Source organism: Orycteropus afer, unplaced genomic scaffold (genome assembly GCF_000298275.1).
Source record: "Orycteropus afer afer isolate SDZICR_OR568_19922 unplaced genomic scaffold, OryAfe1.0 scaffold00048, whole genome shotgun sequence".
Taxonomy (NCBI): domain Eukaryota; kingdom Metazoa; phylum Chordata; class Mammalia; order Tubulidentata; family Orycteropodidae; genus Orycteropus; species Orycteropus afer.
This window is the reverse complement of record NW_006921635.1, coordinates 14323502-14339309: the sequence shown is the minus strand read 5'-3', so window position 1 is coordinate 14339309 and position 15808 is coordinate 14323502. Positions and strand designations below refer to the sequence as shown.

The 15808-nt window shown below is 53.0% G+C and overlaps 1 protein-coding gene across 1 annotated transcript in view; it reads left to right on the top strand.

Annotated features, from left to right (window-relative positions):
* The window catches only part of GCN1 (GCN1 activator of EIF2AK4), a 63724-nt gene that overhangs the window by 30042 nt on the left and 17874 nt on the right, over positions 1 to 15808 (top strand). The window contains exons 23-39 of the mRNA XM_007938212.2: positions 1191 to 1304; positions 1395 to 1593; positions 2452 to 2607; positions 3056 to 3237; positions 4837 to 4917; positions 5272 to 5415; positions 6685 to 6812; positions 6972 to 7161; positions 7371 to 7441; positions 8402 to 8567; positions 9027 to 9221; positions 10460 to 10706; positions 11186 to 11307; positions 11560 to 11674; positions 12435 to 12614; positions 14131 to 14351; positions 15613 to 15681. Of these exons, the coding sequence (XP_007936403.1) occupies positions 1191 to 1304; positions 1395 to 1593; positions 2452 to 2607; positions 3056 to 3237; positions 4837 to 4917; positions 5272 to 5415; positions 6685 to 6812; positions 6972 to 7161; positions 7371 to 7441; positions 8402 to 8567; positions 9027 to 9221; positions 10460 to 10706; positions 11186 to 11307; positions 11560 to 11674; positions 12435 to 12614; positions 14131 to 14351; positions 15613 to 15681 (2580 nt within the window). The remainder of the gene's footprint in view (positions 1 to 1190; positions 1305 to 1394; positions 1594 to 2451; positions 2608 to 3055; positions 3238 to 4836; positions 4918 to 5271; positions 5416 to 6684; positions 6813 to 6971; positions 7162 to 7370; positions 7442 to 8401; positions 8568 to 9026; positions 9222 to 10459; positions 10707 to 11185; positions 11308 to 11559; positions 11675 to 12434; positions 12615 to 14130; positions 14352 to 15612; positions 15682 to 15808) is intronic.

Below are 15808 nucleotides of genomic sequence, written 5' to 3'. Positions count from 1 at the left end.
TTCTCTGCAGCCCTCTCCTCTCCCTGCTCAGGGAAAGCGTGTTTCTCTCTGCTGGCTGACAGCAGCGGCTTAATATTTAGCATTAAGTATGTACCACATCCGGATCCTTAGTGGCGCATTGGTTAAGTGCTCTCCCGCTAACTGAAAGGTTCGTGATTCGAACCCACCCAGCAGCTCTGCGGGAGAGCTGGCGATCTGCTCCTGTAAAGATGACAGTCAGGAGACCTGGTGGGGCACTTCTGCTCCGTCACGTGGGGTCACTGTGCGTGACACTGGCACACCACAACGATATTGACCATGGGTGGTGCTTGACTCCATGCCTGTCCCCCAGCTCCTTGAAGGCTGTCTGCAGTCGTGGCCTAGCCCTGTGTAGCCTCTGTGACTAGGGGCTTGAGTGCCGTATTCAGCTTTCAACAGATGGGCAGGGTTCTTTGCTGTTCTTCGAGCTTTGGCTCTTCCCTCAGTCTTTACAAGGCTGGATTCTTCTTGACGTCAGCATCTGCTCACACGTCCCCTTCTCAGAGAGGTGACCTCACCCAGCCTTTCCCTAGTGGACCCAGCCTCTGCTCAGTTACCATGCAGCGTGTCTATTTCTCCCATGTCGTTTATCATGATCGGAGAAGCACTCGTGTCTGCATTTACTTGTGCACTGTCTGTCTTTGCCCCTAGATTGTGAGCCCCATGAAGGCAGGGCCCCTGTCGGTCTTGTTCCTCACAGTGTCCTCACCACCTAGATCAGTACCTGTCAGAATGCAGGTGCTCGGTAAATGCTTGCTGAATGAACACGTGATTTCTCTGCTGTGTTGTCCTGGACCACAGGCCATTCTGTGTTTCAGTTTATGTTTGAGGAGACTTTCTAGACGAAAGGGTTCTGGGCAGGGGAGGAGGCAAAAGTTTCAATTCTGAAGCCAAGTGGTCTTTTCACTTGTAACATGTAAAAGGCCCTCCTTGCCCTGTCAGTAGAAACACCAGGAGGAATTTGCTTCTTTCCTGTTGTGACCATGTGTTGTTGTCTCAGTTCCTTGGAAACCAGGTGGTCGTGGACTTTGTGGGAGGCAGGGAGGCCCCCACAGGAGGTCATGGACTGAGCGTTGGCATGGCACCGTTTAGGGAACCGAGCTCCCCTTCTTCTGTGGTCGGGAGGGAGGGCAGTTCCCTGGCACTGGAATTGGTTTGCCCGTCCCCTCCAGGAGATAAAGAAGAAGAGAGGCATTAAAGAGGAGGTGCAGCTGACCAGCAAGCAGAAGGAGATGCTGCAGGCCCAGCTGGACAAGGAGGCTCAGACCCGAAGGCGGCTGCAGGAGGTAAGTGGCCACCACCACCACACTCCCAAGCCTGAGGATGCTGGGCAGCCAGGGCCTGCTGACCTTCTCCTGGGGCAACTCTGCTTGCAGCTGGACAGTGAGCTGGAGGCGGTGCTAGGATTGCTGGACACCGTCCTGGCCAAGAACCCATCTGGCCTGACGCAGTACATCCCGGTTTTGGTTGACTCTTTCCTGCCCTTGCTGAAGTCTCCCCTGGCGGCTCCCAGGATCAAGAACCCTTTCCTGTCCTTGGCTGCCTGTGTCCTGCCCCCTCGACTCAAGGCTGTGGGTTAGTGCTTGTCCTCTGGCTGTGGGGAGGTTGGGATGGGGAAAGGGGAGAGGTATGGGGAGAACTGTGGAGTCCAGGTTGCTGAATCTCCTGCTCCCTGTGGAGGCAGCCTTGGGATCTCGAGCACCAAGTCCGTAGAGCAGTTCTGTGCCTCTTTCTTCTCCGTTTTATGTCCTTTGTGCCTGCACGCTGGAGACTGGGTGTAGGCTCTAGTCAGTGTCTGCTCTTTCTGTAGCATTTTAAACTAAGAAGTCAGACATTCAGTGTCAGGATGGTTTAGGGTGACAGGACCCATCAGGGTGCCCAGGGCTCCTGAGCAGCCATTGGCTACTAGTAGTGGGTCAGAAGTGTCTGTGACCATTGGCTTTTTGGTAGCAGTGGGGAAAACAAACCCAGGTTGGGTGGCTGGCAGTTAAGGTGGCTTTACTTTTATGGATGGTCTCATGACCCTAAGCTGATTCCTTCCTAGCTTAACGGGTGAGGCTGGAATCTGGGAGCTGTTCTGAGTGTGAAGGTCTGTGTGTTTGCAGTGTGGAAGTTGCCAGGGTGTTGCCTGGCCGGCTGGGCTTGTGGCCTAGGGGGTGGAGGCAACACGTGGCTAGAGCTTCACTCTCTGGCTGAATACGTTCGGGTGAGTCGTGCCTTCTCTCAGTGTTCTGAGTTCTTCAGTGTCCGTAGGGCAGCCCTCTGCCTACCCTCTGGTGCTGGCAGGGTCTGGTGGTCAAGGACATTTTGACACAGGAGAATAGGCTTCTAAGTCAGGAATAAGATGTTGCTGTACTGGGCCCCTCGTCTGTATGGGGCCGGATTCTGCACCTCTGCCTGGCTTGTTCCTCATGGGGCCCCTTCTGGACGCAGGCACTCTGGTGAGCCACGTGACTCTGCGCCTGCTGAAGCCAGAGTGTGCCCTGGATAAGTCGTGGTGCCAGGAGGAGCTGGCCGTGGCCGTGAAGAGGGCGGTGAGCCTGCTGCACTCCCACACCATCACCAGCAGGGTGGGCAAGGGTGAGCCAGGTAAGGGACAGACCGGACATAGAGGGCACAGGCGGGATGAGCTGGGTGGGAAGGCTGCGTGGGCTGGGGCGTCCCTGGGCATCCTGAGTCTGGCCACCTTGGCCTTGGTTTACTCATCTGAAAGTGGAGGGTTGGACCGGGTAGAGGATTTCTGAGTCCAGTCCCAGTGTCTGTGAGTTGCCATGACAGTCATTGAGGTTTACTTCTTGTCACTGGAATCTGTTCCCTTTAACTCGCACCTTCTGGAGCTGGGCAGTGCTTGGCATGGGGGCAGGGTGGCCTCTAGATTTGGGATGCCTGCTGTCATCTCTGTTGGACCATGATTTCCTATGTCAGAAGGGGTCTTCTGCCTCCCCCACTGCCCATTGCCCTGAGGATGGGGACTGGGGCAGTGGCGACCTGGTGCCTTACCTGGCCTGCAGGTCATGTCTGCTTCTTGCTCTTACAGATGCCGCGCCATTGTCTGCACCAGCCTTTTCCTTAGTCTTCCCATTTCTGAAGATGGTGCTGACCGAGATGCCTCACCACAGCGAGGAGGAGGAGGAGCGCATGGCCCAGATCCTTCAGATCCTCACTGTCCACGCCCAGCTAAGGGCCTCGCCTAGCACCCCGCCTGGGCGGGTGGACGAGGTTGGTGAGGTTGGTGGGGAGTGCTGCACGCCCCTTGGCTTATGGGCGTCAGGAAAGTAGGAACTTCTGACCCCTGATTCATCAGCAGTCGTGGTGGGGACGTAGAGCGTGTATTTCTACCTAGGATACCAGCTGTGGGCAAAGAGAACCAGAATGTTCCCTCTGTGCAGCTTTCAGGGTCTTAAAGAAGCTTACAGGTCTCCTGTGTCTGAGTTTCTGGCTTGAAAAAGTTGAAAGAGCTTGCATTTATCTTACTGTATTGGCTTGATGTCCTGCTAGGACAGAAGTACTGCAAGTGGATGGCTTTGATACACTGAAGTGCGTTTTCTCACAGTGTCAGCGGCTGGGAGTCCTCTTCCGAGTGCTGGCTCTGGGGAAGGCTTTCTCCCTGCTGCTCTGGAGCTTGGAACTTCATGTGTCTTGGAATCTGTCTGACCCCTTCTCTCTCTGCTTGCGTGTTTAATGTCTTTTATATCTCAAAACCAAGACACACCCTACGCTGATCTTGCCTCATTCATGTAACGAAGACAACCCTTTCCCAAATGGGATTGTGACCACAGGCGTAGAGGTTAGGATTGACAACGCATGTTTTGGGGAACACAGTTCAATCCACAACACTTGAGTGCTGACTCAAGGTATTAGTCAGTCTCCCTTTGATTTGCTCATAATTATGAGATTGGGCCTTCTTCAGTAAGAGACCTTCTCTTTAATAAATTACGTTGTAAATTGTCAAAGAAATGCATGCAGTTTTAAAGAACCCCATCCATATAGGAACCAAAAAGGAAATACCACACCCCAGAGGTAACTATTGCTAACACTTTGGTGTGTACCCTTGTGATTTTTTATTTTAGGCGTATGCAAAACTTAGACCCACATGTACAGTGTGGGGGTTTTTCCTAAAGCTGTCTCCTGGGTCTCCTCCATCCACATCAGTGTGAAGAGCTCTGCCTTACTCATTTTACTGGTTGCATGGGATTCTACACTGTGGACACTGTTTTATTTAACTCTTATTAATGAACATTCTAACCTTTCTAGCTTTCCCCTGTTTTGGACAGTACTGGATGCACACCTTGTATGGAAAGGCACCTCACATAGCTGGGGGAGCATTTCTGTAGGAAGGATGATCAGGGCTGGGCTGTGTGCTGACATACAGCCTCGCGAGGAGTCCCCTTCTGCAAGCCTACCTCAGCTTCAGCTAATGGTGATTTCACTCACCCGCTGCCATCAGATCCATTCCAGCTCATAGCGACCTAATCTCGCCAGTGAGGTGCAAAAGAATGCTACCTCGTTTTATTTTGTATTCTTTTAAAACTTATTTGTAATCTCTTGGTATGTGTATAGGCCTTCTGTGTTTCATATTCTTTGAATCTCAAGCCAGCTTCACTGTTCTTTTTTGATTCCCTGAGGATCCTGGTTGACTGAGCTTAGCTCCTGTGGACTAACCTGTAAACCTCAGGGTCTCCTACTCGGGGTCCTGTGATGGAGTCTGATGTGTGACCCAGGTTGTGTCCCTGACAGCAAGAGGATGCCTTCATTTGCTGCCAGACTTGGTTACAAACCTTCCCCAAGCTTCGCCCCAACGTTTCTGCTGTCTTCTAGAATGGGCCGGAGCTGCTGCCTCGTGTGGCCATGCTGCGTCTGCTGACTTGGGTGATTGGAACGGGCTCTCCTCGCCTACAGGTGATCTGGTTTTGAGTTGGCTGTGGCTGTCATTCAGCCTATGACCACAGACCCTAGGGGCCAAGTTCTAATTTGGTTTCCTCAGTGCTGACTATTGGACCTGGGCAGAGGAGCTGCTTTTGATGCTTTTGAGAGCTGGCCTGCCCTGTCCTCAGCTAGTGAGGGACGCTGCTTAGGCCCTGCCATGAGCCCTGTCCTGGAGCTAGGGTCTTAGCTCCAGTGGGGCTGTGAGGGTGGGCATTCTCAGTGCAGATCCCCCAGAACCTTTCAGTCCATCACCTGCCCCTTGGCCCCATGTAGGGGGGACTCGGTAGACACTCGCTGAGCTGACCCAGCGGCTCGACGTCTCCTTAGGTTCTGGCTGCAGACACCCTGACCACCCTGTGTGCCAGCAGCAGTGGCAAGGACGGCTGTGCCTCTGCGGAGCAGGAGGAGGTGGGCGTGCTGCTCTGTGCCTTGCAGTCTCCGTGTGCCAGCGTCCGGGACACCGCGCTCCGGGTGCGTACCCACTCCCTCACGGACCACTGCCAACATCCCTTGTCACTGTAGGTGAGTTTGAGCTGCATGATGGGCACTTGAGAGACTGTCCCTCACCCTGATGGGCACTGTCTCAAGCCTGCACTGATGTGTCCTGGAGAGGCAGTGAGAAGGGGTAATGGGTTGGGTTGAGGTCCTCCTGAGAGTCAGAACAATTAAGTGGTATTAATGATGTGTCATGATCTACTTTTTCCTTCACCTCTGAAGACTTCACCTGCATTCAGAAATGGAATGTACTTTTATAGACAGGTATAACTTGCAGGATTATTCATTCTCTCAGTCTACAACCGTGTACTTTACTTGATGGCTTTTGGGCACAACACTAAAGAATCTCCTTGGAGTGGTGAGACAGTGGTTCCCCAATGCTAATCCGAAGCCTCCTCTGTTGGTTTGTGATACATTTTCACTGGCACTTGGTTAAAAATACAAAAAATAAGGGAACAGTGGTAATTTTTGTTCAAGTTAAATTCATTCAGTCAGGGACTTCCTTTTTCTGAGATTATGTCTATCTTATTTAGAGTTGCACTCAGTTTTTCTTGAAAGAAAAGTTCTAACACTGTTGTTGGTAGGGGTCACCGAGTCAGTTTTGATTTGTAGTGACCCTGTGTACGACAGAAAAAACGCTGCCTGCTCCTGCTGCGCCATCTTTATGCTTGTTGCTGGCTCAGGCCCATCACTGCCCCACTGTGTTCATCCATCTCAGTGAGGGCTTCCTCTTCTTTGCTGACCCTGTACTTCACCAGATATGATGTCCTTCTCCAGGGACTGGTCCCTCTTGATAAGACGTTCAAAGTACATGAGATGGAAGTCTCTCCATTGTCGCTTCTGTGGAACATTCAGCTGCACTTCTTTCTCCAAGACAGAGTTATTTGTTCTTCTGGCAGAAGAGCAATGCCAGTTCTACCACTGTGCACCATTGTCGCACAAAAGAGACACAGAACAGGCAGTGAGCTGAGCTGAGTCACGGCACTCCTTAGACCACTGCTGTCCAATAGAGCTTTCTGCAGGGATGGAAATGGTGCCAGATGGCAGCCAGTAGCCATGTGGCTGTTGAGCACATGAAATGTGGCTGGTGGGACTGAGGTACTGCATTTGTAATTGTAATTGATTTCACTTGAAGCAGCCACACGTGGCTACAGCTTGCATAGCACAGCCCAAGAGGAAGGTAAAGAGGCAGGTCCGGAGCCCTTTCTGAAAGGTTGCGCCTCACGTGGTCCAATCCCTCTGCAGGGGCTGATGGAGCTCCACATGGTGTTGCCAGTGCCTGATACCGATGAGAAGAACGGCCTGAACCTTCTGCGGCGTCTCTGGGTGGTCAAGTTTGACAAGGAGGAGGAGATCAGGAAGCTGGCTGAGAGGTGAGGGCTGCTGGAAGGTCTTCCTTTCCTCATTCTGTCCTCTCCCCCTGGGAAGGAAAAAGAATCGCGAGTCAGTGTGTGCAGCCTACAGGGAGAGAGGAGCCGGGTGGTTAGGTTTGATGGGCTTTGTGTGACCAGCCCTGCCTGGGGTCTGTCCAGGCTCTGGTTGTTGATGGACCTAGATCTGCAGCCTGACCTCTGCTCCTTGCTGATTGATGATGTGATTTATCACGAGGCGGCCGTGAGGCAGGCCGGGGCCGAAGCCCTCTCCCAGGCAGTGGCCCAGTACCAGCGGCAGGCGACGGAAGTCATGGGCAGGCTCATGGAGATTTACCAGGAGAAGCTCTATGTGAGTAAGGACATGGTCCCGGTGCTGCGAGGTTGGCTTGGATTCTGCCCAGCTCCCAACCTGCTCCAAATCAAGGGTCTTGGGGGTCTCTGTGGCTCTGGGTGGCCGTGACTCATTGCCCACCTCACAGTGCTGGTGGCCAGGTCGGCAGTGCCCCGGCTGTGCTGAGGGAGAGCACTACAGTGCATTTACCCACTTGTCTGTTGCAGCGGCCACCCCCGGTTCTGGATGCTTTGGGACGAGTTATTTCAGAGTCTCCTCCAGATCAGTGGGAAGCCAGGTATACCAACTGTTCCTGTTTCCTTCTTGCCCCTCTCTAAGCTTCTGCAGATAGAAAATGCACATTGGCCGGGTGGCTGCTGTGAGGAGGCGGCATGGATAGTGAACAGCATGGTGGGAGGAAAGAGCATGACCTGGGAGTCAGAGGGCCTGGGTTCCAGTGCTGGCTCCTGTGTGGACTGGCTGTGTGACCTTGGGCCTGTCTCGTCCTCATTAGGAAGAGTAGAACCCATTTCATAGAGTTTAGAATTAGCAACTTGAACAATGTGTAAAGTACTCAACTGCATGTTAGTTCCCTTCCCCTTAGAACCCAGGAGTAGTAGTTGGAAAATTAGGGAGGTGTCTGGGAGCCAGTGACCTTGGATGACACCTCCCAGAGTAGGTGTGTGACAAGGCACGCAGCAGATGTTAGTTTTCTGAGCGTTTTCCATCCCGGTGTGGTTTTGTGTGTCATTGTGGGAGTGGTTTATGGGCCCATTTCGTGCGTGGGGATTACTCTTTCTTGTTCCGGCCCATCAACCAGGAGTGGGACACAGATGCTTTGCCCTAGGAGCCTTCTTGCTGCTCTGTAGCCAAAAAGAATATCACTTTGCTTTTGTAGAATGTGTTCATTTCTGAGCACTCTAACATCCAATACCATTCCCTTGTTCCTTTTCTCTTACACTCTATAACTTAGAGGCAGAGGGGTAGGGTTGCAGTCACACATGGGGAAGTGAGGCAGATTGGCCCCCTTCCCAGGGTCACCATGTAGGAGGTAAACTCAGGGCGGATGGTGGTCTCTGTTTGACAAGTCAGTTTCCAGACCACTGAGGTGGTCCTGGACTCCCGCTGCACTCTCTCGCCTAGAGCCATGTGTGCTGCAGGCTCAGCTCCTTCTCCTGGTGATGGACAGGAGTCATTCTCATCAGCACTGGGGACCCCTGGCTGGCCCTCGCCTGCCAACACTCTACTTCTTTCCCAGGTGTGGCTTGGCTTTGGCCCTGAACAAGCTCTCTCAGTACTTGGACAGCTCTCAGGTGAAGCCCCTCTTTCAGTTTTTTGTCCCTGATGCCCTCAACGACCGAAACCCAGATGTCCGGAAGTGCATGTTAGATGCAGCCCTTGCAACGCTCAACACCCATGGGAAGGTAAAAGGATTTCAGCGAGCTGAGGGGGTGGGGAGGAAGCCTGGGCCCAGGCAGGAGGCAGGGCTGAGCAATGGTGACACCAACACCGAAGGCCAGGAATCCTGGTGCTTCATTAGCTCCCCGATGGGAGACTGCCATTACGTCCCTTTCAATCTAAAAAGATCCTGAAAGAGTGTTAAATTCTCACAAGTCAAGTGTCACAAAACAATGTGTATGGATTGTTGAATAGAAAACCAATTTGCTTTGTAAACTTTCACCCAAATCACAATTCAAGGGAAAAACAAAATTCTTACATATCTGCTGCAGTCCAGCCAGAACACTGGGAAACCTGTTGGCATTGCTGGCTGGCGTGTCAGGCCAGGAGGCCTGTCCTGGAGCCAGATTTGAGGTTAGCCCTGGTGGCAGAGACCGTTCTCCCTGGATGTGGCCCTCAGGTGCTGGGTGGGCTTGGCTTTCCAGGAGAATGTCAACTCGCTGCTGCCAGTGTTCGAGGAGTTCCTGAAAGATGCACCCAACGACGCTAGCTACGACGCTGTGCGGCAGAGTGTAGTGGTCCTGATGGGCTCTCTGGCCAAGCACCTGGACAAGAGCGACCCCAAAGTGAAGCCCATTGTTGCCAAGCTCATTGCTGCTCTCTCCACCCCCTCCCAGCAGGTACTTGCCATCTGGCCTGAGACCCATGGGGACCATTTGAGGAATTGGGGATCTGGCTCTGGATAGGCAGTGGCATGGTAGGGGCAGAGTTGGGTGACCAGGTTCCAGATGTCCCTTCTCCTAAGACACAGACCTGGAGAGCTTTGTAATGGGTTTAGGGCAGGCCTTCTCTGTGGGTCTTCCATGCTGTGCCCGTGCTAGAGTGAATTGCGGCCTCAAACCAGGGGCCAGCCTCCTTCCCCAGGGGCTGTGAGCACTGTGGGGAACGTGCCAGGGGCAGACTTGGATAGCACAGCCCTGAAAGCGCGGACATGCAGTGCACAGTGGATTGCGTGTCACTCTTACGTACCTAGGGACAGTGCTCATGTGAGTCTATGCTTAATGCAGACGGGACACCCCTGGGAAGGGGGTTTCTTTATTCTTTGTGCATTTTATTTTTCCTATTTATTTACTAGCAGTCATTTTTTGGCACTCGGTATAGACCTTGCCCTGGGAATCCAGAGACTGAAAAGCTCTTGTGTCGGGCTTTCCCCGACGCTCTCCACGTGCTGCTTGCACATATCGGGTGCCTTTGATGGCAGCCTCCAAGTGCAAAGGGTTTTTTCTCTCTATTTGGAAAGACACATTTCTGTACGTTTTCTGTGACTTGCGATTTGGATCACTCAGAGTACTCTCATCAAATGCACAGTTGAGAAGTTTACAGAATTGTGGTCAAATAAGATGTCAGCAAGCCTGACCCACAGAGGGTCCCGTGTGGGCTATGCTATGCATTGTTGCTCTTCGGCTGGCCTTCAGGGACTGGAAGTAGCCGGAAGGGAGGTTTGCAGTGGCTCTTGGTTCCACTCAACTTGGCCCTCGTCCTGTAAGGGTTAGCCTGATTTTGAGACGTTTGAAAACCCAGAGACGTGGACCAGTTTTGCAGAGGAGCAGTCATGTGGTTCTCTTGAGATCTTTCTCTGGGTGGGTTCAGTCTTTCTGGAGTTTTTCCACTTGGCCAGGCCTAGCTCCTCCATGATCACTGATGCTATTGTCTCTAACAGATTGTAATATGTATTTTAACCAAACACGTGTCACACATGGAGGAGTTTATAAAGCACCAATGGCTTCTCTGGTGCTCTGTGACAGCGGCTGGGGTGGTTTTGGGACATTTCATGGTGAGCTGCTGCACGGGACGGTGTCAATCACACAGACCCAGCTGTGGCTGAGCTGCCGCTCTGACGAGGCTGCCCCTTTCTCAGGTCCAGGAATCTGTGGCGAGCTGCTTGCCGCCTCTGGTGCCGGCCATCAAGGAGGACGCGGGAGGGATGATCCAGAAGCTGATGCAGCAGCTGCTGGAGTCAGACAAGTACGCCGAGCGCAAAGGGGCTGCGTACGGGCTGGCGGGCCTGGTGAAGGGCCTGGGCATCCTCTCACTGAAGCAGCAGGAAATGATGGCCGCACTGACCGACGCCATCCAGGACAAGAAGAACTTCCGCCGGCGAGAGGGTGTGTGCCTCTGAGCTTGGGGATCTGCACGTGTGAAGTCGGTCCCCCTGGCTGCCAGAGAGGGGCTCTGGCCTTTCCTCCAGCTGCAGGGCTGCTGTTTGGGTGTGTGCTGCAGCAGTTCTGGAGGAGATGGGTGTGTGAAACGCCCCTGTTCTTTCTGGGTCCTGGCTGATGTGGCCTGGGTGTTCTTACTTCTAACTCGGCAACACCCTTAGACGTTGCCTTTCTAAGTGCCAGTGCCAAGGAGAGACGGTCGGCTCCCCTGCTCTCTCTTCTTTACCTCTCAGCCATATCCCTGCTGTGGGGTGTCTCAAGCTGAGACAGAGGGCGCTGCTCCCTCCTGGGGCAGCCACGTTGGTCACCAGCTACCCTGGGTGTTTCCAGAGGTGAGGAGGTGGCAGGGGGTTGTCAGCCCCTTCAGCTCCCAGGGGCAGCGCCCGAGAGCACTCCGTTCCCAGCTGTCCCCCTTCTCCTCCCAGGGGCACTCTTTGCTTTCGAGATGCTCTGCGCCATGCTGGGGAAGCTCTTTGAGCCATATGTGGTCCACGTGCTGCCCCACCTGCTGCTGTGCTTCGGGGACGGGAACCAGTATGTGCGTGAGGTAGGTCTGGGGATAGCCAGGGGCAGCCTCTGGAGTGGTACGCGGCCCCCGCCCTCCTCCCAGCACAACTCTTTCTGCCCACAGTTCAGGCACTGGTTACTGGTGTGGCTTCTCTAGTTCCCCGTAAAGCTCTGAGGCAGGATGGGAACCTCCTGCCACAGTATCCCAGCCCTAGGTCACACTGGGCTTGGTGTCAGGCCTTGCCCCTCCCTGGGCGAGGAGGCCCCTGAATGCCTTCTCTCCTCCCTTGAGGCTGCAGATGATTGTGCCAAGGCTGTGATGAGCAACCTCAGTGCTCATGGTGTGAAGCTGGTGCTCCCCTCCTTACTGGCTGCTCTGGAGGAGGAGTCCTGGAGGACCAAGGCCGGTAAGGCACTCCCTTCCTGCCCCTCTTCCTCAGCTTCCTGTTCTGGAAACTGCCCTCAGCAGGGACCTAGGTCGCTGCAGCTCTTGTCCTTTGTGTGTGGCTCTTTGTCCCCAGCCCAGGGAGAAGGCTAAACTCTGTGTCTTTGGATGGCTTGATCCTTCTGTAGTTTGTACAAAGCCCAGGACTGACCGGAGCCGCAGCCCCATGTCATGAAACCCCAGAGCTTTAAAGCTGGTCTCTGAAATCACCTCGTTCTGTGCCATTAAAGCTTCTCCCCATTAAACTTCTAAAAGATAGACTCTTATCTGGAACCTTAAAGTATGCAGCAGCGGCTCTGGTTTGGGGAGGGTTGAGATCTGGGGCTCTCCCACTAGGCTTTTTCCTCAATCCTTAATACTTTGGCTCTATACTGTTGGAAAGATCACAGAACTAAGTCTGTTTCCAAACTGGAGACCGGGAAACTGAGGCCAGAAGACGGAAGTGAATTGGCCTTGGATCCCTGCCAGCACTGAGCCTGGGCTCCCATGTTCCCCTGACACCACACTGCTTCTCAGCCAGGCTCCCATGGCTCAGTAGGCCTCAGGAGCCCTCTGCTCCCTCTGCCAGAGCTGGGCCCTGTGTCCCCTCCCACGGAGGGCTTGAGCGTGGTCTGCAGAGGAGCAGGCTGGTCACCCCTTGCCTGTGGAACCTGCCCAGGTGACTCGGTGGGCCTGTGCTCAGGTCGTTGTGGGGCAGGTGTCTGTCACGTGTCTGTCTGCAGGGTCAGTGGAGCTGCTCGGGGCGATGGCATACTGCGCTCCCAAGCAGCTGTCATCCTGCCTGCCAAACATCGTGCCCAAGCTCACAGAGGTGCTGACTGACTCCCACGTCAAAGTGCAGAAGGCTGGGCAGCAGGCGCTCAGGCAGATCGGCTCCGTCATCAGGAACCCGGAGATCCTGGGTATGCCTCTCCCGTGGGGGCCCTGCTGCTAGCTCCTCTAGCCCTTGGACACTGCAGGGAACATGCACCTACCAAGCAAAGGTCTTTGCCCTCAGAGGGCAAATGTGTCTGCACTGAATTAACTTCTGAATCCTGGATGCCCGCTTTCCTGGAATGATGAGTTGAACTTGTGTGGAAGCAATCTGTTTCCCCACTGATCCAGAGTGATCATTGCCTGCGCTTGTTATTGTCTGTCATCCTGGTGGCACAGTGGTTAAGGCATTCAGCTGCTAACCGAAAGGCTGGCAGTTCAAACCCACCAGCTACTCCATGGGAGAATGAGGCAGTCTGCTTCATAAAGATTTACAACTTTGACTCTATAGGGCAATCCTACTCTGCCCTATAGGGTCTCTGTGAGTTGGAATTGATTCAGTGGCAGTAAGTTTGGTTTTTTGGTAGCGGGTATGAAAGGAGCCCTGATAGCACAGTGATTTAAGTGCTTTGCTCTCAACTAAGAGGCTGGTGTTTCGAATCCACTCAGCTGTGCTGTGGAAGAAAGCCCTGACCATCTGCTTCCGTAAAGCAGATGTTGTTGGGTGCCGTCAAGCCGATTCTGGCTCACAGGGCAGAGCAGAACTGTCCCGTGGGGTTTCCACAGCTGTAGTCATGACAGAAGCAGACTGCCTTAGCTTTCTCCTGTGGAGAGGCTGGTGGGTTTGAACCATTGAGCTTTTGGTTGGCAGCTGATGCTCAGCCATGGAGCAGTTCTGCTCTGATACACAGAGGGTCGCCCTGAGTCTGGATTGATTCATGGCAACAGGGGTAGTTTGGTTTAGTGGGTGTGAAGTGGTGCCTCGTTGTGGTTTAGATTTGCATTTCCCTAGTGACTAATGATGTAGAACATCTCAGGTGCTCGTTGGCCATTTGCATATTTTTGGAGAAATTTCTATGCAAATCTTACCATTTTTTGGATTATTCGGTTTTATTGTTGCCCAGCATGATATTTTAGAGTGGATCAGTACCCTGGGCTTGTGGAACAGACGAGCCAGGCATTCCTCTCATGGGACGCCTCAGGCCGGGCTTGTTTACACTGCGCCGTCGAGAGTTTATTTCATCTGCGCCGGAGCTGCTCTGAGCACCTTGTACTTCACTCCCACCACTGCTTCAGGGGCCTTTGATGTCTCACAACAGCTTCTTTGCAAAACCACTTTTGGGTTGTTGTTTCCAGAATAAGGTCCCTGGTGCCTGATGGCTTGTCTGTGGGGCTCAGCACTGTGGCTGCAGCTCATTGCCCACTGCAGCCAGCCCTCAGATGCCCCAGCGACCACGGCTCTGCAGAGCTAAGGAATGGCAGCTGCCTCCGTGCTGCATCTCCCGCCTCCTGCTGGTGGAGCGAGGGCGGCTTCCTCAGCTGGTGACTTGTAAGGCTTCAGGGAGGAAGAGTCCCAGGGCGCCCTCTCCAATCCATGGTAGTTCTGGGGCCGCTGGCTCTTAGTACAGCTATATAAACCCACTTCTCATGTGTTGGGACCTGCAGCCATTGCCCCAGTCCTACTGGATGCCTTGACGGACCCTTCCAGGAAGACCCAGAAGTGCTTGCAGACTCTGCTGGACACCAAGTTTGTCCATTTCATCGATGCCCCGTCCCTGGCCCTCATCATGCCTATAGTCCAGAGAGCCTTCCAGGATCGTTCCACTGACACACGGAAGATGGCAGCTCAGATTATTGGCAACATGTACTCCCTGACAGACCAGAAGGTAACAGCCTAGCCAGGGCTGCACAGGACAGACGGCCGGGTTGGGGCACAGAGTCCCTGCCCGTTGTAGCTGGGGAAGGATGGGGGTATGTGGTCTCTGGCTGTATTTCGGAGGAGGAATGGGCTGTTTTGGAGGGGTGGGGATAGCAGTCTAGGTTCTCTGGGCATCTTGCAGATAACAGCAGTTCAAGCCCTTCGTAGCTTTGTATCCAGTTGAGGCCCATCCCTTCGGGCCTTTTATGCGCACTACGGTGGAGGAAGGGTCCACCTCCTCTCTGAGCTTTCCGGAGCCTTGCTGAAGTGGCTGCTCCTTTGACTGCTTGTCGTGTTTCCTTGTCCCAAGTGTGAGCTTATGTGGGCTGCCCAGAGGAAGTGAGCCTAGTTGGGGAGATTTGCTCTGTTTGTTTGTTTGCTTCCAAGAGCTGGCGTGTGTGATCTGTTTGCCGTAGCTCTGCGTCTCCGAGCAAAAGAAGATAAAAATGGAAACATTGCTATGTCAATCATGGCATGATTTGGAAAATCATGCATGGCAAAATTTGGGAAATTAAACAGTTAAGAAAATAAAACATTTTATCCATAGTCCCCTGATACCAAACAATTACTATTAATGTTTTTTTCTAAAATCACAATCCTGAATATAAATTTCCTTTCAACTATACTAAGTAGTTCATAAAACAGATTTCTAATAGCTATATAATGCATCAACAAATTTACATGCCATACCTTATATAATTCTATCATCGCTCATAGAGTTGCCAAGAATTTTTGCTATTTTAAATGTTGCTTCAGAGAGCATAAAACTTTTTTCTATATTTGAAATTATTCCCCAAAGCCGAATGCTACATCAAAAGATACAAATATTTTGAGGCAGAGAAAATGAAAATGATAAAATGCAATTCTGAAAGTGCCAGCAGTTTCATTTCCTAAAGAATCCTGGGGCTGAGCAGGTCTTGGTCCCAAGGGAAGGGCCGGAGGTGTGAGAGCGTTGGACTGCAGCGCTGGCTCTGCTTGACCTGTCCAGGGTGGGCCTGGCATCACTTCTGGGGTCCTATATAGGTTTCCTTGAGCAATTACATGGGGCTTTCAAGGAACCAGGGTGGCGGGGGACACTTTGTCAGTTACCTTGCCTTACCTATTCCATGAACTGACGGGTTGTCTTGCTGGGGCTCCTTGTCAGCAGAATGGTGAGGTCAAGGTCCACCACAGAACAGGCCCGGGGGAGGGAGTGAGCACCCACCTGAGTCCCTCTCATGTCGTTGCAGGACTTGGCTCCTTACTTGCCAAGCGTGACACCTGGCCTGAAAGCCTCCCTTTTGGACCCTGTGCCTGAGGTGAGTTTAGTGGGGAATGGAGAGGAACTGGTTATTTCAGCCCAGTCCCCAGAAAATGGATTCTGGAGAATTCCACGAAAGCAATTTTTGTCTCTGGTAGCAGGAAGAAGGCCTTTTGGGCTCCCCC